General features: G+C 39.5%; 1 protein-coding gene across 1 annotated transcript in view; it reads right to left on the minus strand.

The window, feature by feature from the left end:
- LOC127415736 (vascular endothelial growth factor receptor 2) overlaps positions 1-26,821 on the minus strand; it is a 52,559-nt gene that overhangs the window by 17,902 nt on the left and 7,836 nt on the right. Inside the window, exons 2-10 of the mRNA XM_051654601.1 lie at positions 12,083-12,179; positions 11,623-11,837; positions 11,119-11,240; positions 9,770-9,938; positions 9,265-9,401; positions 7,614-7,806; positions 3,802-3,919; positions 3,249-3,421; positions 2,995-3,151 (exon numbers count right to left, since the gene is read on the minus strand). Coding sequence (XP_051510561.1) covers positions 2,995-3,151; positions 3,249-3,421; positions 3,802-3,919; positions 7,614-7,806; positions 9,265-9,401; positions 9,770-9,938; positions 11,119-11,240; positions 11,623-11,837; positions 12,083-12,179 — 1,381 coding nt within the window. The remainder of the gene's footprint in view (positions 1-2,994; positions 3,152-3,248; positions 3,422-3,801; positions 3,920-7,613; positions 7,807-9,264; positions 9,402-9,769; positions 9,939-11,118; positions 11,241-11,622; positions 11,838-12,082; positions 12,180-26,821) is intronic.

The raw sequence follows: 26,821 nt of genomic DNA on the forward strand, positions 1-26,821 counted from the left end.
GATCAAGGACAGAGGATTTGAATGTGTCTGCTTTTAGAACAACAGGAAGTTATGATGAGGGCTACGGAAGAGGTGAGGGTGCAGTCTGTAGATAAGGGGCTCGCGTGATGGCTGACCCTGAACACTCATGACATGATCACAACATCCTTGGACGAGCTGTTCTGTGAATGCAGTCTGCCAATCAAAGTCAGAAGTCTACCAAAGCTCACAGGTGCTCATTTCTTAGCATAATGGGACAAACCAAATTAGCAATCATGGGTGGCCTAATCACAACAGTACTTTCAGGATGACTGCCCAATTAGAGCACCTAATGAATTGCACTGTAGGATACACTTGCAAACCAGGGAAGAAGTAATTAATGATGGAATGGAGAGAATACACACAAAAACGACACAAATAGGGAGACCTGGGCTAGTTGTCAAATTCCACAAATGTGTTTTCTCTAGCAGAGGTTTTGTATGTTGGTTTCAAACACACAGTTCAAATCCCTCTTAAATTAGAATAGTTTTTGAGAATTCAATTCAACCCTCGAAAGTACATTTTCAGTGTAAACAAGCGAACATTATCAAACCACACTGGAATACATTGAGGCAAGTCAACTATATTATGAATGTAGATTTTATCAAAAGGTTTAAAGGACAAAGGCATATTTTATGTAAGTAAGGTCAGGGCATGTCACATTGCTGTCAGGGCAGGTTGTCACGTTTCCTTAAATGTCAGAAATGTAAATAATGGATCAGTTATTTAATATGAAACCTATGTCACTGATGCAGTCATTGAGTCTGTCCTCTGCACTTCAATAACTGTCTGGTTTGGTTCAGCTATGAAATCAGACATCAGAAGACTACAAAGGACAGTTCGGACTGCTGAAAGGATTATTGGTTGCCCCCCCCCCCTCCCCCCTATACACTATACACTTCCAGAGTGAGGAAAAAGGCTGGAAAAATCACTCTGGATCCCACTCATCCTGCCCACTACCTTTTTGAACTGTTGCCTTCTGGCCAATGCTTCAGAGCTCTGAGCACCAGAACTGTCAGGCACAGGAACAGTTTTTTCCCTAAGGCTATCCATCACATGAACAGTTAAATTGCCCCATTGAGCAATAACTATGTGCAATACACAGTTTAGACTTTCTTATATTTATCCAACACATCGAACCTCTTCAGCCATTTCATTCCTCCGAAAAAAAAAAAAAAAAAAACATTTGCACTGTACGTAACAGATTTGTGTTTGCACTGTATTGTTTGTATTAGATTTGCACTACCCATGTGTATGTGTGTATGTATGTGTGTGTCTGTACGTATGTGTATGTAAGGGGGTTTAGAGGAAAGGAGGAGGCGAGAACCGGCTTGACAACTTAAATAATAATTTATTAAACAAAAACACACAACTAAAAACACAGCACAGCTGTCTGTAATTCTCTCTCTCTCGAACCGTCGTCCCCGGCCGCCTTTATCCCTCGCGCGCCCCATCAGGCTGATTGGGGACCGGGTGTGTCTCATTCCAACCCGGCCCCGCCCTCCTCGGCTCCACACTCCTCCCGGCGTTGCCTCAGGCCGGGGAGCCCCCGGCATGACGTACATCCCCCCTCACCCTTCCTCTCCGGGTGGGGGGGGGCGTGCCTTATGCCCCGACTGCCGGCGGGTCCTCCCCGCCTTCCTCGACCTGGGAGGAGAAAAAAACAACACAAAATGGCGAGGGAAAGGCCAACACGGAGCGGCAGAGAGAGAGAGAGAGGAGAGAGAGAGAAAAAAAAAAAAAACCCTCACCGGTTCTCTGATGCGCCGTCGCGTGGTCCTCGATCACTACTCCACCCTCTCAGGCGGACTGCAGCCGCTCCTCCCCGGGCGGACCAGAGTCAGACCTCCGACCCCCAGCGGACAGAACGCCCCTCCGCGTTCCCGGCGTCCCGTGGGGACTCTCCTCCGCCCCTGGCAGCGGCCCTACCACTCCAGGCGGTCGGGGAGTCACTTCTCTCCTCCCCCCCGTGGACGGCGGTCTTCTCTCAACCCCTCCGCGTTCCCGGGGGACGGCAGGGCACTCCTCCGCCCCCGGCAGCGGCTCCCTCGCTCCAGGCGGTCGGGGAGTCCCGTCCCCACTCGCCTCGCGGACGGCGGCCGTTCCCCGCGTCCGGGTAGTCGGGCTACTCCGTCCCCCGTCGGACGGCAGCGGCGCTCCCCTGGGTGGACGGCAGTGTCGAGGACTCTGCGACGGGAATCCCTCCTCCTTCCCGGGTTTCGGCACCAGTGTAAGGGGGTTTAGAGGAAAGGAGGAGGCGAGAACCGGCTTGACAACTTAAATAATAATTTATTAAACAAAAACACACAACTAAAAACACAGCACAGCTGTCTGTAATTCTCTCTCTCTCGAACCGTCGTCCCCGGCCGCCTTTATCCCTCGCGCGCCCCATCAGGCTGATTGGGGACCGGGTGTGTCTCATTCCAACCCGGCCCCGCCCTCCTCGGCTCCACAGTGTATAATTAGTTTTATTTTTTATTATTATCTATGTCTTGCTGCTGTTTTTGTATTGTTTTTGTATAGTTGTACACTGGAAGCTCCTGTCACCAAGACAAATTCCTTGTATGTGTAAGCATACTTGGCAATAAAGCTGATTCTTATTCTGATTCTAATAGCAGGATGCAATGTGACAACTTACCCCATACAGTCTGACAACATCCCCTGCTATTGGGGCAAGTTGTCACAAGGATATTTTTTTCCTGGTCAATCACAATGTTCAACAGCTTTATGTAGTCCAGAAGGTACGTGGCTATGCAGAAATTGACTTTAAAAAAATAAACCTACTCTGAGAAATATTCAGTGAAGTAAAAGTTGTGACAACTAGCCCCGGTCTCTCCTAACCAAATCAATCAGCAAATCAGGACCCGCAAACATTCTCAGTCTGTGCATATTTTGTCAACAAAAACAATGACTAAAGATATTGTCAGCAACTATCCCCCCACCCAACAACATCAAATCATGTGTGTTATCACTTACTGAAATCTGATTGGACAGTCCTCTCTGGGCATCCACTGCCATTGTATTGTGACAGGGCTGGATCCTCCGCTTGCAGTGCATCTCAATGTAGGGCTACTGCCATACATATGAACATCTCGATCCGAAGGTACTTCCTTCTCAAATATCCTAGGACGATCTGTGTAAATGAACACACACGCACAAACACAATTAAAGAAGAGGAGAGGAGAGGAGAGGAGAGGAGAGGAGAGGAGAAAACTAGAAAGTGACAATACCATTAACCAACAGTTGAAAAGTTCTTCTCTGCTCCTCCTTGGTGACCTTATTCGTCATTATAATGGTGTAATTCCCAGAATCCTTCTCTGTTACACCGTATATGGTGAGAGATCCTCTGGCAGGCTTCATCCTGTACTCATCTTTCCAGGATATTGGCTGGTCATTCTTATACCTGCGTGGACAAAAGTGAAAGCAAGGTTCATGCTCAAGCTTCAAGTTCAGTCAGTCAGTTGAACAGAAAATCCTAATCCATTCTTTAAAGGGACAATACATTCAAACAATCTGACACATAGCAGGAAAAAGCATAAAAAAAACTAAGAAAAAATGCAATGCACATTACTGGTTATTAATAAACCTCTTAACAGAGAGATAATAGAGAATTTCAATTCAAGAATGGAGAAAGCCCTTATAAAGTGTTTATAAAGCTTTTATAAATGCTTTATAAATGAGGCGATGTAGTGCCTGTAGTATATATTGGCTAAGCATACCCAAGGCGCCCAAAATACTTCACCTCTTATGCAAAATCACACACTATTTCTGCTGACCACTTACCACTTGACAGAGGGCTCTGGATAGGCATAGTATTTAACAAGGATTTTTGCCTCTTCCTGGCCAGCAGTTGCCTCCACAGTCTGCAACAACTGATCATTCAGTGCTATAAATGGCTTCTCTGAAATATCAAAAAAAGTTAGTGCATACTATTAATACAATGTAAAAAAAAAGTATTTTGCACAAAAACATATTATACACAGTTTAAATATCATATATTTGTAAAACATGAACATTGTCCACCCTCATTCTTAACCTCTGTAAGAAACACTCAGTTTTGGTGCTGCTTCTCCTTCAAGACTTGACAGTAAACACCCACTGTTATTATTGGCTCTCTGCTCTTGACTGACATGTCATTTCACAGCTCGACACTACTGGGTGGGGCAACGGAACTGATAAGGTAAGGTAGGTGTTGATGTGTTATTGTAGAGGCGGTCAGATGCAAATGTACTGTATAACACAGTATGGCATGATCACAATGTGGAGGAAGCAGAGAATGAGTCGTTTTGGCAGCTTGGTTTCAACAAATGCTCTTTTTGCAGTGGGGAGGAAGTTTTGAGATCTGAAACTGTATGTTTTCATAGTACAATGACCTCTTCTATGTTAAAAGATCAAGGAAAATTTTATTCCTCATTAGTGGTTTCATTCATGAACGAATCAGTCTTTTTGAATGAATCTTTTAAGTGAAAGAATCAATCTCGTTCACCTCCATTCACTGACTCTTTCAAAGCCAATGAGCTCTACTGCTTTTCATGCCTGTAAAGACTAACTATAGCACTAGCCAATATCATTCGAGTGCGGGCTGTGAAGGAGCATATCATTGGTTTGACCTGCTGAATGAATATGTCCCATCAATGAACGAGTTCTAGTCAGACATTTGAGTCTGAAGGAGATGAGAGGTGTCGTTCATGAACAAACTAAATGTACTGGTAAACTCATTGGCGAACAAAATGAACGACTCATTCATCTCATTCGTGAATGATGATCCGCTGAATGACTGAAAGAGAGGAGGCATGTCGTTCATTCAGTTCGAGTCAATCACGTTCAACAGGAGTGAATGGGGAGAAATGCACTAAGACAAGTTTATAGCTACAGTTGAAGTCAGATGTTTACATACACTTAGGTTGAAGTCAATAAAACTAATTTTTTAACCACACCACAGATTTCATATTAGCAAACTATAGTTTTGACAAGTCATTTAGGACATCTAATTTGTGCATGACATGAGTAATTTTTCCAACAACTGTTTACAGACAGATTGTTTCACTTTTAATTGACTATATCACAATTCCAGTGTGTCAAAAGTTTACATACATTAAGTTAACTGTGCCTTTAAGCAGCTTGGAAAATTCCAGAAAATGATGTCAAGCCTTTAGGCAATTAGCCAACTAGCTTCTGATAGGAGGAGTACTGAATTAGAGGTGTACCTGTGGATGTATTTTAAGGCCTACCTTCAAACTCAGTGCCTCATAGGAAAATCAAAAGAAATCAGCCAAGACCTCAAAAGAAAACAATTCTGGACCTCCACAAGTCTGGTTTATCCTTGAGAGTAATTTCCAAATGCCTGAAGGTACCACGTTCATCTGTACACAATGGGACCACGCAGCCATCATATCGCTCAGGAAGGAGACGCATTCTGTCTCCTAGAGATGAACGTAGTTTGGTGCAAAAAGTGCAATCAATCCCAGAACAACAGCAAAGGACCTTGTGAAGATTCTGGAGGAAACAGGTAGACAAGTATCTATATCCACAGTAAAACGAGTCCTGTATCGACATAACCTGAAAGGCTGCTCGGCAAGGAAGAAGCCACTGCTCCAAAACCGCCATAAAAAAGCCAGACTACAGTTTTCAAGTGCACATGGGGACAAAGATCTTACTTTTTGGAGAAATGTCCTCTGGTCTGATGAAACAAAAATTTAACTGTTTGGCCAAAATGACCATCATTATGTTTGAAGGAAAAAGGGTGAGACTTGCAAGCCGAAGAACACCATCCCAACTGTGAAGCATGGGGGTTGCAGGATCATGTTGTAGGGGTGCTTTGCTGCAGGAGGGACTGGTGCACTTCACAAAATAGATGGCATCATGAGGAAGGAAAATTATGTGTATATATTGAAGCAACATCTTAAGACATCAGCCAGGAAGTTAAAGCTCGGTCGCAAATGGGTCTTCCAAATGGACATTGAACCCAAGCATACCTCCAAAGTTGTGGCACAATGGCTTAACGACAACGAAGTTAAGGTATTGGAGTGGCCATCACAAAGCCCTGACCTCAGTCCGATACAAAATTTGTGGGCAGAACTGAAAAAGCAAGTGAGAACGAGGAAGCCTACAAACCTGACTCAGTTACACCAGTTCTGTCTGGAGGAATGGGCCAAATTTCCAGCAACTTATTGTGAGAAACTTGTGGAAGGCTACCCAAAACGTTTGACCCAAGTTAAACAATTTAAAGGCAATGCTACCAAATACTAACAAAGTGTATGTAAACTTCTGACCCACTGGGAATGTGATGAAAGAAATAAAAGCTGGAATAAATCATTCTCTCTACGATTATTCTGATATTTCACATTCTTAAAATAAAGTAGTGATCCTAACTGACCTAAGACAGGGAATGTTTTCTACGATTAAATGTCAGGAATTGTAAAAAAAAAAAAAAAAAAAAAACTGAGCTTAAATGTATTTGGCTAAGGTGTATTTAAACTTTTGACTTTAACTGTATACACAACATAATCCCCAATTTATGAATGTGGAATAATGACTAAAGACATACAGTTAAAATAACATGAATTACAGATGGAAATGTTGTGTTTGATGCACAGTGTAAGATATTATTAGGCTTTTCTTGAACTTTTACTCTGTTTCTCTTTCTCTGTCCAGCATTTGACAAAATATAGGGAAAATAAGACCTGCCATTTGTGGTGAAAGAGTTATTGTTTAAACTCTAGTCTTAAAGTGTCTTCATACATTTGTAGACATGCAAATTCCATTTGTGATGCTTTTGAAGACTGATTTTAGCGCAAGCCAATGGCATTTCAGAGCGAGCTGTGAAGGAGTATATCATTGGTTTGACACACTGAACGAATACACCCCTTGAATGAACTCATTGGTCATGTCGTTCGTTCATAGTTCTAACCTCGTACATGAACTAATTAAATTAATCTCGTTGATGAACAATGATCTGTTGACAGGCTGAATGAGAGGAGGAGCTGCATGTCGTATGTTCAGTTCGTCAGTCTGGTTCAACAAGAAAAGGGGCCGGATGGATTATGAATAAAAGTGAGTGATGACCACTCATTACAATGACATACGAACATTATTGGAACTCATAATTATTCTTCAGGCTAGTATTGTTGTCTTTTTAGTATAGCTTGAAAAATAGTCAGGCTCAGCAGTTCACACAGTATGATAGATATGCTTTCTTGTAATTTGTGGGGAAATGCTTATGATACTTAAACACTCTGCAGTGCTGAAGTCTCTTAATAGATTTGTAGACACTCAAACTTTAATAATGGATAATTAGACTTGTTCTGGTTGTGAATGACAGCTTTTGGTTCTATGCAATTACTTAAAAGATGGTCATTTGGTGCCATCTACAGGCACAAAGGTGTAACTTGAAGAAATGGTCAATGAACAAATTAATGAATGAATATGAACAAATCTTTTTGTTGAACTGAATCAAAAGAATCAAGTCACTGAAATGAATCAAAATTACCACCACTATTCCTCATGTCATCACCCCTTTAAAATATATAATGCTCGATGCTGCTCATTTGTTGAAGTTGAGGTTATTCCTAAAGACTATGAAATTAGGGTCGTACCATAGACAATGAGGGAGGCACGGGCAGCCTTCTGCATCTGACCACTGGAGGCTGTGCATATATACTCTCCTGTGTCATTTATGGACACATTCTGTACAATGAGGGTATTGGACAGTTCTAAAGAGTTCCACAGCTTCTTCTTGTAGGATTTGGTGTCATAACGTGACCGTTGTGTTGTGCTGTTCACACTTCTCTGTAAGGGGAGAGAGTTGCATAATGTTTTTTATGGAATTGCAATCAACAAAATTAAGGTAACAGTGTTTTAATAAAAAGGAAAGTATACATAGACATATTTGGTCTTCACCTTTCTGATAAAATTATATTTGATGAAATGCAACTAAAAAAAAAAATTGTCGGGTAACCTAAAAATGTGCTTCACGTGGAGACATCTATACTAGTTGGTTTTAATCATGACAAAAAATATTATTTAATATGACTAAATCAACCTGCATTGGCCAGGTTGGGTGGGGTAGGAGGATTGTTTGTTTATTTTGAATTTGTCATTGTTTGTTCAATTTAAGTCTTAAACTTTTGTCATAAAATATGTAAATAATTTGTATTCTGTTGAAAGCCAATATACATAAAAAGCACCTAAACTGAATTGAATTGATTCTTATTTAATTAAATTGAATTGATGTTATGCTTAAACTATCTTAAGGACAGTGGTGAATTCTCAGGGCCAGCAAAGCCTTCTCTGCTGGCCTAACATGCCAAATAAATAAATATTTCTCAATCACCTTTTTGCCTATGTATTTTTAATCGATTTCCACTCTTAATTAATCTACAAACAAATAGAGAAAAATTTAAAGTTTATCCAGTCAGAATCTGTTCCTTGATGCTTACAAGCAAAGTTTGACAACTGTTTCACAAATCGCATGCCCGAAGCAGCGCGTGAGTTTGAGCTCCACCCCGTCAGGCCTTCAGAATTTCTTCAGAATTCCTCAACAGTGTAAATGAATGGGCAACTAAAGTCAGATTGTCAGATTCATCAGCCAATCAGATTGATTTATTTGTTCTTGGTGGGTGTTATCTTTAGCATATGTCCTGGTCGAGGCCTTCTAGCTAGCCTTGAGAGTCGCAATCACACTTTAAGTGTCGTAATTTGAAAGCGAAGAGCGCGAGATTTTGATGAGTCGACTGTCATTACTGCTGGTATTGCCGTTGAGAAAGAGATCCTTATGGATTTAAAAATACGAGATGTTCTGCATGCAACATTTAAATTGCAAATATTATTAGATAGATTTTTCCAGGTATTACAGATCTCCTTGGTAGATTCATATGAAAAATTATGATTTTTGAATGTCTGTTCGGGAGACGTTCATTTCACAAACAGTCATGCAGCAATTAAAATTAGGCTTGCTTGAGCATTAAGTGTCATTTCAAGTTCTGGCTTTCTTGTGTGGACGTGTTTTTAAAATGTCAATTGGTATTACTAGTTAGCTGCGACATAATGTATGATGCCCAAAGTGATAGGGTGTCTTATTCATTGTGAAACTGTGTTTTCTTTATGGCATGAATCACACTGAAGGCCTAGACTTTAAATGCATGGCCCGCCACTGCTTAAGGACAACATAAATGTGAGGGTAACTTAATGGGCAAATATCAGCAATCACACAAGAGATTGGCTGATGATGAATTTTAAGTTCCTGACCTTCGCATGAGGGAAGGTCCACTGAAAGTCGATTCCCACATTGAGTTCCGTGTGAGCTGTGCAGTTGAGCACTAGCCTCTCCCCCACCGTCAGCCTCTCATGAGCTGGACTCAGGGTGAGGTCATAGATCTTGTATCCTGCGGAAGAGGGAAGGGGTGTAAGCGACGTGCCGGGTGGAGCACTGTTCTCTTGAGACCAGGGCAGCTGATCTCACACCAGAGTATTCAATAGTCTCAACAAATAATTTGTGAAACATGCAATCTCATCTCTTCTAAAATAGAAAGCTTTTATCAGTTTCTAACATGTTCATAAAGTTGAAATAAACAAGAATTTTAAGTCAGATGCATAACACATGTTCATATTGTTTATGGAACTTCATATATAATTCACCTGCCCAGATGAAAATTTCATAGTATAGAACAATATACAAAAACACATAGTTTACAAGTATACAGTATACAAATGTTGATTCATGCACAATTCAGGGTTCTCAAATCTGGCTTACCAACAACAGCCACAATGTAAGGTGAGGACTGATAGGTCTCGTTTTGAATAATGGTTTCACAGTAGACCACACCAGCATAACTGACTACATGACTAGGGAGGATGAAGCCCCTCTTGCTATCCCAGATGACCTCTTTCCCATCAGTGGCTAGTTCTTTTACTGGATACTTCTGTTAAAAGTAAACACCATAAACTCACAATTATGATGCACTGAAAAGATTTTAACCTAAAAAATGTGTTCATGTGGTAACATTTAATCAGCTGGTTTTGTTAAGGTCAAAAATATTATTCAACATCACTGAATCAACCTTAATACATTAGGTTACACACACAAAAATGATAATAATAATAATAATAATAATAATAATAATAATAATAATAATAATTTTAAGGATTAGATCAGATCAGAAATCAGAAATAGTTCCTTAATGTAACAGTTGGTGGTCACCACTTTTTAAAATGTATCACCAGTAAGAATCACAAATAAACAAATTTTGATGAGTGTGTTACTGAGACACTTGAGTAGCTTATAAATAATACATTTTGACACATTCTGTAGTTTCTATGATTAATGCCGATCTTTGCTGATACAGAGAACTCGTTCAAAGATATGTATACTACATATCATATTGGTTTTTAGGACTTTAGGACACAACTGTTTCGAACAATGTCTTTTGCACAAGACAGTAAGACAATTTGTTATCTAAGCTGGTAAAAGTTTGTTTCATTAACTTTATGGTTGAAAACAAAGTGAATGGAACATTATGTTTGGAAAATTTGAAAATGCCTTTTCCATATTTAAAGTTTTATGGCTTTTGGTCCATGTCATGTTAGTGTTGTCCTACAAGTTGACAAAATTTACTTGTAGTAAATATACTGTACGCATTTTAAAAATACAGTATTTCTTTTCTTGGAAATCAAACCAAAACTATTGATGACTCATCTTGCACTCACACATTTTTTCCAAATATAATGATCTCCATAATGAGAATGTCCCTCCCTATACCACCTACTTCTGACTAACAATAGCAAGCAACAAATCATGCTCATGGCTGTAACATAAACTGTAGCTTATTAGCTATTTAAAAAAGGGGACAAGCCCTTTTACATGTCCCACCCCAACTTTCTGTTTCAAAAGAAAGTACGTAGACACTATAAAGAGAACTCATCAAGCTAGTGTGCTATCAACAGTATGGTTTATGGTATTATGTATACCTAGACCATATTTAGGATAATGTACTGTATGATGTCTGTGTGTATACATTTGTGCTTACTGTGGTGGAAGTGTGTATATTTGTGAAAGGAGAGAGTGCATCTAGGATAGGAGAATATATGTGTGCATATACTCACTGTGTAAAGTGTAACGTTTAGGTCCTCCACAGATATTAGACAGGGAATGACCACCTGTTCTCCCTCCCGGATGAACACCACATCATAATCTTGAGCCATTCGGACAAATGGTGTGCGGTAATCTGCAAAGGGCATGTTTTGCTTAGATTAAACTAATTCTCATAGGTATGGAGTGGAGTGCAAGTTCACACAACAACACTTACATTAACCAACTCTCAAAACAACCCAGCAATTTCCTATATTTTGTCTGTCTAGGCAGGGGAGGAGTCTATAGCTTATATGAAATATTGTATTTGAAAGTAAAACGTGGAGGCTGAAAATAAAGGGGTCATTAAAATTTTTTCGGTTATTCTGAATGATAACAAAGGAAGTATGCTATGAATATTTTTGTAAAACTCCCAACTCTCTCTTCCACTCTCTTTCAATACACATGTTTTGTTTTCAAACTAATCTATTTAATATGTAAAACAAAATATTCACAATAAGTATTCATGAAAAATATACCTTGTACAAAGACATAAACCGCTTTTGAAGTCTTCCCATCCTCTATTGGCAGGTTTTTGTAGAAGCAGCGGTACTCTCCCGTCTCATTGGCTACTGCCTTGGTGAGGGTTAATGTGCTACAGAAAAGTCCTTCACCACTACAGTCGGATATGGTGAGCCGGGTTTCGGAACGGGTTCGGTTGTGAGGTGTAGACCACTCCAGGATCTGGCGACCTCTGAATAGCAGGTAGACAAGACCTTCAGCAGAGTGAACTGCAACACTTTCACTGTTTATATCTATTTTCACTGCTTTCTGATTTTACAATTAGAAATTGAATTGACAGTGTCCCTTGCCCTTCTCGCAAATGCAAAAATCCTCAGCACAGAGAGAGAGAGAGAGAGAGAGAGAGAGAGAGAAATAAAATAGTCTCTGTTTAGAGCAACAAAGAACCTCAATTTGAATCAAAGACAGAACTGTTACCTGCAAGTGATCTCCAGTGTATCTGAAGCATTGATTTTGAGAGTCTTTTCAGTGATGTTTAGGATTGGAGGATCAGGTACGAACCTAAGCTCTATCGCTGAAAGAAAAATACAATAAGGTTTTGTTTAAAAAGCAGCTGGTATTCACTTAAAGGGATAGTTCACCCAAAAATGAAAATATTCTCATCATTTACTTACCCTCATGACATCCCAGATGCGTATGGCTTTCTTTCATCTGCTGAACACAAACGAAGATTTTTAGAAGAATATCTCAACTCTGTTGGTCCATTCATTGCAAGTGAATTGTGGCCAGAACTTTGATGCTCCAAAAAGAACATACAGGCATCATAAAAGCTATCCATATGACTCCAGTTGTTTAATCCATATCTTCTGAAGATATATGATAGGTGTGGGTAAGAAACAGATCAATATTTAAGTCTTTTTTACTATAAATTCTCCTCCCTGCTCAGTACGTGGCGATATGCATGAAGAATGCGAATCGCTAAAAACAAAAGAAGTGAAAAGCTAAAGTGGGATTTATAGTTTAAAAAAAATGGCTTACATATTGATCTGTTTCTCACCCACACCTATCATATTGCTTCTGAAGATGTGGACTGAACCACTGGAGTTGTCTGGGTTACTTTTATGCTGCCTTTATGTGCTTTTTGGAGCTTAAAAGTTCTTACCACCATTCACTTGCATTGTATGGACCTACAGAGCTGAGAAATAATTTTAAAAATCTTTGTTTGTTTTCTGCAGAAGAAAGAAAGTCATAAACATCTGGGATGGCATGAGGTTGAGTAAATGATGAGAAAATTATTTTTGTGTGAACTATCCCTTTATAAACAGTACTCAATTCAATATTACTGAGTGACTTTAGTATACTGTATGATATTCATATGCTCTTATCCTGGCTTCATCTCAGATGTACCATGCACTTATTTTGTGTACTGATGCAACAGAGTACAGTGTCCAGAATATACATAAATACTTGAGAAGTTTGTGTGAGAAATAGATGGTTCATGCTCCAGCCGCTTTGCTGTTTATCTTGAATTATATCAAAACAAGTAACCAAGAATATACAGTATAGAGAAAGCGCACAAAACAGCCATTGTAAATTTGAATCTCTAGACAGCATATCACTATATTTCACCTTTAAACCAAACACTGAAATACTTAGCTTCCATCCTTAGAGCAATAAACCTCTGAGAATATGGCAGTAATATATCAGATTATCCTCAAGACTAAGTAGCTTAAAAAAAAGTACAGTATTTTACAGTGTTTTAGAGTCTCCATAGTGCCTTTAACATGGTAAATATTATGCCCAGGCTAACTGAATTCAATCCTAAACTTAACTTTTTCTCCAGCTTCATTTTAAAGCAGCAATCTTTAAAGGGATAGTTCCCGCAAAAATGAAAATTATCTCATCATTTACTCACACCCATGCCATCCAAGATGTGTATGACCTTTTTAATTCTGCAGAACACAAATTAAGATTTTTAGAAGAATATCTCAGCTCTGTAGGTCCATACAATGCAAATGAATGGTGACCAGAACTCAGAAGGTCCAAAAAGGACATAAAGGCAGCATTAAAATAATCAAAAGACTCCTGTGGTTAAATCCATATCTTCTGAAGCTATATAAATATTCAGATTTATAGTAAAAAAGGACTTAAATATTTATCTGTGTCTCACCCACACCTATCATATCACTTCTAAAGACATGGATTTAACAACTAAAGTTGAATGGATTTCTTTTATGCTGCCTTTATGTGATTTTTGGACTGTCTGAGTTCTGGTCACCATTCACATGTATTGTGAGGACCAATAACATTAAAATATTCTTCTAAAATCTTCATTTCTGTTCTGCATAAGAAAAAAGTCAAATACATCTGGGATAGCATTAGGGTGAGTAAATGATGAGAAAATTCCTATTTTTTGAGTGTACTATCCCTTTATTCTAACCCCATGCTAACTCTTAAATCTGAGACACATGCTTGTTCATTCTAAGAGAAGCAATTGGAGGTGTTAAACATACAATTTCAAACCACAACTTCTAGTGAATGGAACACAGTACACTCGCAATAACAACTCTAATCAACCACTAAAAAACCCATTTGATTTGAACACTGATCTGAATATTGTTGTGGGACCATCATTGTCTATGGTGGTTACAGACTCTAATTGGTTAGCTTAACCATCATGGTTAAACCAATTGCTTGGTCCAACATGACAATGTTCATGATTAAGAAACTACAATTTGTGTTTGCATGTACAGTCAAAAATAATATGTCTGAGTGGTTCCTTTCCAGCTTTTTAGAGTTAAAAGAACCTTTTCATGTAACCATGTCACTAAAACTAACAGTCAACCACTGCTTGTATCTGTGTATAAGCATGGATACACATGGTCAATGGAGTCAGTTGGGAGAGGACAAAAGTGGTTGGGAGTCTGAATGAATTTCCATGGCCTGGCCTGGATTTGGATATGGTTTTGTATATGGAAGCCTAAGTGATAATTCTCGCAGAGGATTCGTAGTTGCATTGCGTCATTCATTTATTAAATTCTGGAATCTCATCCAATCATTATCTAGTCTATGCCTTATAAGGTCCCACAGCTGTGTCTCGCATGTGAGCAAAACACGCATTCACTTTCAACTTCACATTCACTTGTATTCACTTTCAAGCAATATATTCTTTTGGGGGAACAATATTCTTATCCATAGTTGGCATTAGGGTTTCAGGCATTTCTGTTGTTAATGTTTCACTGGGGGCCTGGGTAGCTCAGTGAGTACTGACGCTGACTACCACCCCTGGAGTCGCAAGTTCGAATCCAGGGCATGCTGAGTGACCCCAGCCAGGTCTCCTAAGCAACCAAATTGGCCCGGTTGCTAGGGAGGGTAGAGTCACATGGGGTAACCTCCTTGTGGTCGCCATAATGTGTGGTTCTCGCATGGATGCCGCAGAGAATAGCGTGGGCCTCCATTCGCGCTATGTCTCCACGGTAATGCGCTCAACAAGCCACGTGATAAGATGTGCAGATTGATGGTCTCAGACGCTGAGGCAACTGAGATTCATCCTCCGCCACCCGGACTGAGGCTAGTCACTATACCACCACGAGGACCTAGAGTGCATTCAAATTGGGGAGAAAAGGGGAGAATTTTTTTTTTTTTTCACTATTCACCATCCATTAGATTATTCATACTGCATCCTGTAATCACTTTTCAAGCAGCAATGTCAATGTTAACTTTTACAAGAGTAGTCGGTGCTCACCGATCTTCATGTTGTTCCACAGATATGCAAAGTCAGGGTCATGTTGCATATGTTATTGATGGTTTTTGCATTCCCTACTATATTCTTGCATTGGGCAATCAGGATTGAGTATTCATGCACTTTGAAATATGAATAATACTTAAGTGCATGTGGTCTGATTATAATCTTTCTTCAGTTCAGGTATGGTTACATATGTTTGACTCGTATTTCGTTAGTATTATAGTCCATTGGCTATTTTGCTGTTGCAGGATTGTCACTGCTGTTTCTTCGATTTATAATATTTCCTGCTGATGCTTTCATTGTAGATGCCCTTTCTCACATTAACACCATATCTTGCATGATTTGTAAGAACGTTTACTATCGCGTTCTCTCTTAAACAGAAGGATCAATCATTGTTGCTTGCCTACTGACATATAGCGGTAGGCAACTGCACATCAACATAACTGAATTAGGAATCTTAGCAAAGCATGTCAGTCAGAATATTTTAAATCAAATGGGATATACCAATCATGTATTGCAGTTTTCTCATGTTTTTCCTTTTAATAAGCGGACATTTCAATGTACAAGTATAGGTATTTGCATTGTTGTTTAAACTGCCCTAATAATGTCAAAATTATATGATCGTCTTTAACAATCTACATTTATGTATTCTGCATATTACAGCTTGGTACAACTTTGCATGGGTGCACTGTTTGCTGAGACACATTGCAAGCATTTCCAATCATTCCACAGGCAGTAGTTTGCATAAATGCATTGCAAGCATTGCTATCCATTTGATGGGCAATCTGTTTCACAGACACATTGCATTTCAGAAACGCATCACTAGGCAATGCCACCCATTTCATGGGCAGTCTGTTTCACAGACATATCGTAAGCATTGCGCCCATTTCATGGGCAGACTGTTTCACAGACACATCGCAAGCATTGTCGCCCATTCCATGGGCAGTCTGTTTCACAGACACATTGCATTTCATAAACGCATCACTAGGCAATGCCACCCATTTCATGGGCAGTCTGTTTCACAGACACATCGCAAGCATTGTGCCAATTTCATGGGCAGATTGTTTCACAGACACATCGCAACCAATGCCACCCATTCCATGGGCAGTCCATTAGCACAGACACATCGGAAGCTATGCCATTTCACAAAGCTAGTCATCTTTCATTATGGTATGGCACATTACATTCTAGTCATATAAGGTTATATTCATGGTATTACTAATATTTCTTCTTCTTTCAGGTTCCTTCACCTGAGACCTGGTTGTATTAGTTTAGTTTTCCTTTTGGGGTGACAAGTTTTTAATACGTTTTAATTTCCTTTTGGGGGGACATGAGTTTTAATTATGTTCTAATTTCCTTTTGGGGGTAGCTCCTCTACCCTGCCGTCATCACCTTCCGGCAGGTCCTGATGATTCGAGCGAGAATCCTGACGCTGAACCATAGGACAGGGCTTACGCCAAGGGAAATTAATCTATAACTAACTCATGTTATTCATACTATCGAGTTCTCTGAGAGAAATGGAAGCCTTAGTGATAATTCTCACAGAGGACTCGTTGTAGCATTACATCATTCATTCATTCATTCAATTCCGGAATCTCATCCAATCATTATCTAGCATAGGGGTTTTCAACCCCCTAGTGGGGTGCCAGCACCTGTTAAAGGGGGCGCGAGCACCTGTTAATTCAGAGGCATACACTCGAGTGAAACAGCTGCGAATGTTAACTAGCAAATCTTTAGTCATCCACTAGAGGGGGCAATCTGATTATTCCCCCAGCTAATCAGGCGATCTTTACATATTCAACTTGGCTACTATCATCAGATCAGCAGGATGCCCTTCTGCACCTTTCAAGTGACAGCACTCTGAAAGCACTGTTTGACTCAACCACACTGTCAGAATTCTGGCTGTCAGTGCGAGACTTGCAATTGATGTACTTTTGCCTTTTGCCTCAACTTGGCTCTGCGAAGCCACATTTTCAGTATTTACTTACATCAAAAACAAGTACCGCTCATGCTTATTGACAGTGGAAAATGATTTACGGTTAGCTGTGTCAGGTATTGAACCACGGACTGGCATGATGTGCTCTCAGAAACAGGCTCAGCTGTCACATTGAATTCAGTAAACTGTTTATATATTTAATGTTTCAATGTAACTAAGGTTATGCACGGTACACATTTAAGTAATATGTTAATGATGTTCGTATGCATTACTTTTTGGGGGGGGGGGGGGGGGGGAGCGCAAATGAAATTAGACAAAAGTAGGGGGCGGGGGGGGGGGGGGCGCATGTCCTAAAATGTTGAAAACCCCTGATCTAGCCTATGCCTTTTAAGGTCCCACAGCTGTGTCTCATTTCTCGTATGTCGAGTTGCTTCACCCACCGCCACCCCAACACCACCTGCCGTCATAGCCTTCCGGCAGGTTCTGATGGTTCGAGCGAGAATCCTGATGCTGAACTGTAGGACGGGGCTTATGCCAAGGGAAACTAATCTATAACTAACTCATGTTATTCAAACTATCAAGTTCTCTGAGGGAAATAGTAAGGGATGTAAAAGTGTGGAATAAGCACAGTATGACACAGTACATCAGGGCTACTCAACTTCGGAAAGGTCAGGGGTCACAAAGCTGGATCCCTGTACCCTAGAGTGCCGCACTCTTAATTTTTAATCTTTATGATTGTATATATATATATATATATATATATATATATATATATATATATATATATATATATACACTATATTGCCAAAAGTATTCGCTCACCCATCCAAATAATTGAATTCAGGTGTTCCAATCACTTCCATGGCCACAGGTGTATAAAATGAAGCACCTAGGCATGCAGACCGCTTCTACAAACATTTGTGAAAGAATGGGCCGCTCTCAGGAGCTCAGTGAATTCCAGCGTGGTACTGTGATAGGATGCCACCTGTGTAACAAGTCCAGTCGTGAAATTTCCTCGCTACTAAATATTCCACAGTCAACTGTCAGTGGTATTATAACAAAGTGGAAGCGATTGGGAATGACAGCAACTCAGCCACGAAGTGGTAGGCCACGTAAAATGACAGAGAGGGGTCAGCGGATGCCAAGGCGCATAGTGCACAGAGGTCGCCAACTTTCTGCAGAGTCAATCGCTACAGACCTCCAAAGTTCATGTGGCCTTCAGATTAGCTCAAGAACAGTGCGTAGAGAGCTTCGTGGAATGGGTTTCCATGGCTGAGCAGCTGCATCCAAGCCATACATCACCAAGTGCAATGCAAAGCGTCGGATGCAGTGGTGTAAAGCACGCCGCCACTGGACTCTAGAGCAGTGGAGACGCGTTCTCTGGAGTGACGAATCACCCTTCTCCATCTGGCAATCTGATGGACGAGTCTGGGTTTGGCGGTTGCCAGGAGAACGGTACTTGTCTGACTGCATTGTGCCAACTGTGAAGTTTGGTGGAGGGGGATTATGGTGTGGGGTTGTTTTTCAGGAGCTAGGCTTGGCCCTTTAGTTCCAGTGAAAGGAAATCTGAATGCTTCAGCATACCAAGAGATTTTGGACAATTCCATGCTCCCAACTTTGTGGGAACAGTTTGGGGATGGCCCCTTCCTGTTCCAACATGACTGCGCACCAGTGCACAAAGCAAGGTCCATAAAGACATGGATGAGCGAGTTTGGTGTGGAAGAACTTGACTGGCCTGCACAGAGTCCTGACCTCAACCCGATAGAGCACCTTTGGGATGAATTAGAGCGAAGACTGCGAGCCAGGCCTTCTCGTCCAACATCAGTGTCTGACCTCACAAATGCGCTTCTGGAAGAATGGTCAAAAATTCCCATAAACACACTCCTAAACCTTGTGGAAAGTCTTCCCAGAAGAGTTGAAGCTGTTATAGCTGCAAAGGGTGGGCCGACGTCATATTAAACCCTATGGATTAAGAATGGGATGTCACTTAAGTTCATATGTGTCTAAAGGCAGATGAGCGAATACTTTTGGCAATATAGTGTATATAGATAGATAGATAGATAGATAGATAGATAATCATAAAAATTAAAAGTATTTATATATACACTATATTGCCAAAAGTATTCGCTCATTTGCCTTTAGATGCATATGAACTTAAGTGACATCCCATTCTTAATCAATAGGGTTTAATATGATGTCGGCCCACCCTTTGCAGCTATAACAGATTCAGCTCTTCTGGGAAGGCTTTCCACAAGGTTTAGGAGTGTGTTTATGGGAATTTTTGACCATTCTTCCAGAAGCGCATTTGTGAGGTCAGACACTGATGTTGGACGAGAAGGCCTGGCTCGCAGTCTTCACTCTAATTCATCCCAAAGGTGCTCTATCAGGTTGAGGTCAGGACTCTGTGCAGGCCAGTCAAGTTCTTCCACACCAAACTCGCTTATCCATGTCTTTATGGACCTTGCTTTGTGCACTGGTGCGCAGTCATGTTGGAACAGGAAGGGGCCATCCCCAAACTGTTCCCACAAAGTTGGGAGCATGGAATTGTCCAAAATCTCTTGGTATGCTGAAGCATTAAGAGTTCCTTTCACTGGAACTAAGGGGCCAAGCCCAGCTCCTGAAAAACAACCCCACACCATAATCCCCCTCCACCAAACTTCACAGTTGGCACAATGCAGTCAGACAAGTACCGTTCTCCTGGCAACCGCCAAACCCAGACTCGTCCATCAGATTGCCAGATGGAGAAGCATGATTCGTCACTCCAGACAACGCGTCTCCACTGCTCTAGAGTCCAGTGGCGTCGTGCTTTACACCACTGCATCCGACGCTTTGCATTGCACTTGGTGATGTATGGCTTGGATGCAGCTGCTCGGCCATGGAAACCCATTCCATGAAGCTCTCTACGCACTGTTCTTGAGCTAATCTGAAGGCCACATGAACTTTGGAGGTCTGTAGCGCCTGACTCTGCAGAAAGTTGGCGACCTCTGCGCACTATGCGCCTCAGCAACCGCTGACCCCGCTCTGTCATTTTACGTGGCCTACCACTTCGTGGCTGAGTTGCTGTCATTCCCAATCACTTCCACGTTGTTATAATACCACTGACATTTGACTGTGGAATATTTGATAGCGAGGAAATTTCACGACTGGACTTGTTGCACAGGTGGCATCCTATCACAGTACCATGCTGGAATTCACTGAGCTCCTGAGAGTGGCCCATTCTTTCACAAATGTTTGTAGAAGCAGTCTGCATGCCTAGGTGCTTCATTTTATACACCTGTGGCCATGGAAGTGATTGGAACACCTGAATTCAATTATTTGGATGGGTGAGCGAATACTTTTGGCAATATAGTGTATATATATATATATATATATATAGTGATGTTACAAAGTGGCAAAACTCATGAATATGAATTAGTGTATGCGCAGAAAATGTCAAATAATCTTTTACTGTTTTAATAAATAGTCATTCTTGATTAACAATTTAAGCATTTTAATAAAAATAAAAAAATCCATTATTAATTTGATAACTTGAACTGTACTTTTAAGACTGTCAGTAGATTTTGTCAGTCAATGAATAAATACATGAATCCATTGTTTGTTGTTATTTAAACAAACAAATGCCAGTACTCATATTGATCAATATTTTAACAAAGGCTAGAGCAAGCATATTCCTGATGTGTTTTGTTAAATCTTAAATCATAAGTTATACATGCTGTCTTTCTTACCGCCACAAAATTTGATTGAAACAGAACTGCATGGACCTGCATATAAGAAGAACTGCTGTGCACTGAACAAGCACTACACGGACGCCTTTAATGGTTGTGCACTGTCACCATGTCAACAACCGCGTCTCTGCAGAACAAAAATGGGCTTTTCCCAATCAGTTAGCGTTTTCAAACCATTGAGATTCCCTACTTTCATTGGTTAGTTTAGAAAAGCCCATCCTGGTTTGGAAACGGCCACAGATTTGAAAACACTCATTACTGTTCTGCAGAATACTTGGCTGAAAGCATTTGTACGCGCTCCTCCCGCTGGGCTCCATGGCAGTTGTAGGCCCCTGGGCTTCAGCCCGTATAAGCCTGTACGTTAATGTGCCCCTGGATTAATTTTCATGTAGAGAAGACAAACTTCTGGACATATATTGGCCAAAGTAATGAACCGGATAGCTCCCGTAACTAAGAACTTAAGTTCAACTTTATAATGAGCGATCTACGTACTGGTTTGGGAAACAGGCTTTACTCAACATCGTAAAACAACGAGCGACGTTAGTTGAGATGATCGTAAGTTGCAACATTGGGAAACCCAGCCGTTTTGTTACTTAGTCTGGAAACTGAACAAATGTGCCCAGAACAAGATTTAAATGACAGGCATTAGTATTGAACTACTCATAGACCTGTCTAAATATTAATAGATCATCTGGTTAGGGTTCAAGGCACTGTGTACTTGTAGCCTTACTGCCATTATGCAGCATACAATTTGTTACTCCCATGTAAAACAGACTTTAGACAATCCGAACCAGCTACTGGAGGAAGGAAGAAGAGGAGGAGGAGGAAGAGAGAGAGAGAGGGAATCTCTCATTGCACACTCTCACTCTTAATCTCCTTTTTTAACCATATTTTAATTATTTATTCAGGCATCTTTATTTAAGTTTTAAACTGCATGGTCACATTACTCACATGTCTTCTTAAATAATCTGTTTTTGTCATGTGCATACTGAGGAGACTGCCTGTTGATTTCATACTGATTTCAACACTTATTTTATCCTCTAAAATAGTTTACAATGGCTTTCCAATGATTAAAATTATTAATACAATTTATTACATTTCCCAATGTCTTTGATAAACTGTGAAAGATGCCAGAAAGATACGTTTAAGTTGCACTTAATGGACTTAGGATACAGTAGGTTCAAAACTCTCTTTAACAGTGATGGGCAGTAGCTTCGCTACAAATAGACATAGATACCATGACATTACCATGTTTTTTGGATATGTACCATTACCTGGGAGCACCATGATAATACAAGGGTATATGAATATGGTAATCATATATCAAATTACCATGGTAGTAACATGGTATTCTTTGAAGTACTCTGAAGTACCATGCAACCACAGAATGGTGCATAAATAGTTGTATATCAAAGTATCATGGTATTACCATCTGATACCATCAGAAATCACATTGTTATTGCCCAGATGTGCTCTCTCTCTCTCTCTCTCTCTCTCTCTCTTTCTCTCTCTCTCTTTCTCTCTCTCTCACTCACACACACACACACACACACATGTTGATGTGGCTATGCTTATGAAGACTCTCCATAGACATAATGATTTTTATAATGTACGAACTATAGATTCTATCCCCTAACCATACCCCTAAACCTAACCCTCACAAAAAACTTTCTGCATTCTTACATTTTCAATAAAACATAGTTTAGTATGTTTTTTAAGCGATTTGAATTAGGGTGACACTAGAAATGTCCTCATAAACCACATTTATAGCATAATACCCTTGTAATTACCAGTTTGTAACCTAAAAAAATGTCCTCGTAAACCACCCAAACCTGTACACACACACACACACACACACACACACACACAAGGAATTTGGCCTCTTATCAAAAGCTTCCAGTACATGCAGAACTACAACAGCTAGACACAGAATTACAGGATAAGATGAATAGTATACTGTATGTACGCAGTTTTTATTTTTTGTAGAGGTAGTACTATAAATATAAAAACTAAAATGTAAAAATAGTGATTTTGCATATTGAACACGTGTTTGAAGAGGTAGTAGTATAAATATGAACAATAAAATGTAAAAAACAGTGATTTTACATGTTGAACATGTTTGTATAGGTAGCATGTCTAAATATGAATTTACATGTTTTTTTTTTTTTTACATGCACATACATATTGCACCTACTGTATACTTGTGTACTGTATTGCACTAAACTGTAATATACTGTACCATGGCTTTAATAAACGGCATGTTAGGTCTTTTAGGTGCTTTTGTCTAAGACAGTATACTCTGTGCATCTGCGGTTGAAAACAAATGAAGTAGCTTAAATGTAGCAAGCTACTTTTGCCGTGTAGCTTGAAGTGTAACTTGCTACTTTTTCTGAAGGGTAGATTTTAGCTTAGTTTAACACATTTTCTGTTGAGTAGTTGGTAGCTTAGCTAGCTAAATTTTTTGAGTAGCTTGCCCAACACTGCTCATTAATTTACAAACATTTTTACTAGATAACGATTATTTTGGGAAATGTGACTTAGAAATTAAGCACTACTTAAGTGCTACTGACCTTCAACTTGGAGCTTCAGGAAACCCAGACGATGTTAGTTAAGATGACCGTAAAAACTTAAGTTGCAACACTAGTCAGTTGTTTGCTTGCAGGTATTTCACTTCTACTGGTCGATTTTGCTTTAAAAATAAAATTCATTAATTGAAACACGAAAAACTTCTAAATTATAATTACACTTCAAACAAAACGAAAATATAATCACAATAACGATAAAATAAAAAAAATCCTATATGTTTAACTACCCAAATCCAAAACATGATTATAAATGAAAAATAAACCATGGCCTCTATAAAGTTTAACACAAATCTCATACATTTTTGTTTCATAAAATGGCTCCAAAAGAGATTGTCAGGCCGGGACATAATTTTTCACTATATTTTCAGAATTAAGTTGTTGTTTGTTGAGCTGCGCCTCGCGCAGTCCCACAAACAGAGCCCAGAGTCTTCTTCACTCTTTCAAAGAATGTGTCTGATCAACTTATTTTCATCAACAAAAAAAAAGTGTAAGATTATTTCAGAAATTAAGACATTCTTCATGCACATACACGCAGAGTAAAAAAAAAAAAAAAAAAGTGTAAGATTGAAGTGTGCACAAATTACTTGTTGATTGTCTTTCAATACTTTAAAAAGTGCGTAAATGAACAAGGAATAAAAATTAAATCCTTTGTAAAATATCATATGAAACACCAATAATAACATTAAAAAAACGTTTTAAATTGTTTGTATTGATTTTTATTGAACCAAGCCTATTTTACGTCAGGTAAAAATATTCTAGAACGCCAAAGTCTTTTAATATAGCTATATTCGAATAGTAAACATGACTAAATATCAGTAAGCAACTGGATAATAATTAAATGGTTCAGCCCAACCTTGGCTGAAAGCTTTACAATTGTCAGGTGTTTTTAATCGTCAGTCTGGGGTTACGATGTTTCCAGCCACACTGACACATTCTGTCAATGAAATAACTGACAAACATGTATGAGGTGTTTTTATTATTAGTAGTAGTACTATTAGTAGTATTATTAGTATTAGTATTATTCCGTTAACAACAACATGGAAATATGCATATCATGAGGATAATAAGACATTTCTACTTAAAACATAGGCTACTGCTGACGAAAATATGAGGAGAAATAAATAACACTGCAAGATAATGCACTGGCAATGTTTTAGAAGCAGAAAAGCCTTGTTAAATAAAACCTTGTCAAATGATCCAGTCATAGTATTTTGAGGAGAAACAGGAAATGAAGAGCTGCACACGATAAACTAAAGCGCTTGGTGGGTGAATCACCTTTTTTCAAACACATCCTATCCTATCCACAATATTCTCAGCGAGTCCACTGTATTTCTCAAGGTGGGCGGAATTTCTGGTTGGCTAGCAGAAGTGCGATGTGGTGTTTTGTGTGTATCCGGTCACTGCTTGCTTGCGGGTCATGCTGTTAGATTCTTGCTTTTTAAATGTTGTAAGATGTCTTTAAAATTTCCGGGACAACGTGTGCTGTTAATGGTTATCCTAATATTCAAGCGAAACTAAAGTTTTATTTAGAACAGCAATGTTATGATCAGAAACCACTCGCAAAGCATAGCACTCCAGTCCCAGATGCTGCTTCTTCCACTGGCTGCCTACAGAAGGATTGACTTAGGAACATCTGTTTGAAAAAGCTTGGAATAATTTGTTTGTGTGCTCTTTTCACTTTATTGGCAAGAAGTCAACAGGGGGGATTACTTATATTATCCACCGTTACGGTCCAGCTACGATATACGTACAGAAGTAAAGCGCAGTGAATTACATATAAACGATAGCAGTATTGTGCTAACAGGTGTGTGTACATGTGCTGAAAGTTTATCTAATTTGAAAAATTAGACAATTTGAGAGTTTGTTCATTTCTGTTCAGCGTTGGCCTTTGTGAATGTTTCACATGTTTTAAAATGGCGTTATTACTGAGTATAAAAAGGAACTGTGTTTTTCCTGAACTGTCTGTGAGTTTTCAACTGTTTTCATGCTGTGATGCTAAATGGATCAATTCTACAGTGAAAGACCATAATTATTAGATGATACATGTACAATAGTGAGATGTTTTATCATGTTTGAAATTAATTGTATTATGATTTTCCTCTTTCCTGCATTTTTCCTGCCTACAATTCACTTTCTTTTGAGTGTCTTTGCAGAATGTGGTTATCTTCCCTTCAGGGGAAAAGGTGATTTAGAAAGCAGTGTGGACATTATCAATTATGGACAGTATCAATTACATTTATTTGTACAGTTTTTTAAATAATACATACTGTTTTACAGAGAACATTGAACTGTTGTGTACAATGCTACACAAGAACAGTCAACACTAAAACATTTCATGTAGGTTATAGCATTTAGATACGGAGGTTATGTATGTAAACTAGTTATTATAAAGCTAGACTGAGCTTACTATACAGTCATCTCCCAAAAAATATTTGTATTTTATCCAAAAAACGGCAGCATGAGTCTCATCACCTGAGTCCTGCAATACACGAGCATCCTGCTGTCTGGACCTCCACTGTATCTGCAGTAAGTACATCTCGGTACAGCAAACTCTTCAGGTTCTGATTAGACTCAATATATGCTTTAAAATAAACATAATTATCTACAGTTCTCAAAACATGTCCAACTTTACAGCTGTGAAGGCACTAATAGACTACATAGCTTTTCAGGTTAGTCTGCTCAGGTTCTTCCATCCACTGACGTGCACAGAACGGGGGCTACAGGGCCGCAAGCCCCTGCCCGTTTCGTTCACAAATCTAAAGGTGCCCTTCACAAATGTAAAGGTGCCCCTTTAAGCGCAGGTGCCTTTAAGAGCACGGATATTTAAGCGGAAGTGTCTTTACTACAGCACAGCCCCCCGCTCAACAACTATTGCCGCATTTCATTAGTTGCAAACACATAATTTTTATGGTTAAGTATTGTATGGATTATCTTGAGTAAAGGCTTTATAGGCGTGTGGATTTTCGATATAGTATTTAAGTTACATTTACTTACAGTAAAAGACTTGACTGATGCAATTTGGTTTAAACAGCAGGAAACACGTCTCTGCAGTAGACTATACCATGAGATATGTGCGATTTTAAAGTAATTTTAAAGTTTTAACATATGAAGCTGCACTCATTACTGTAAAATACTTAATTTTGATGGAGTGTATTGTTGTAACACTAAGTGATTGTGTGTGTGTGTGTGTGTGTGTGTGTGTGTGTGTGTGTGTGTGTGCGTGTG

The sequence above is a fragment of the Myxocyprinus asiaticus genome, chromosome 25 (assembly GCF_019703515.2).
Source record: "Myxocyprinus asiaticus isolate MX2 ecotype Aquarium Trade chromosome 25, UBuf_Myxa_2, whole genome shotgun sequence".
NCBI classification, from domain to species: Eukaryota; Metazoa; Chordata; class Actinopteri; order Cypriniformes; family Catostomidae; genus Myxocyprinus; species Myxocyprinus asiaticus.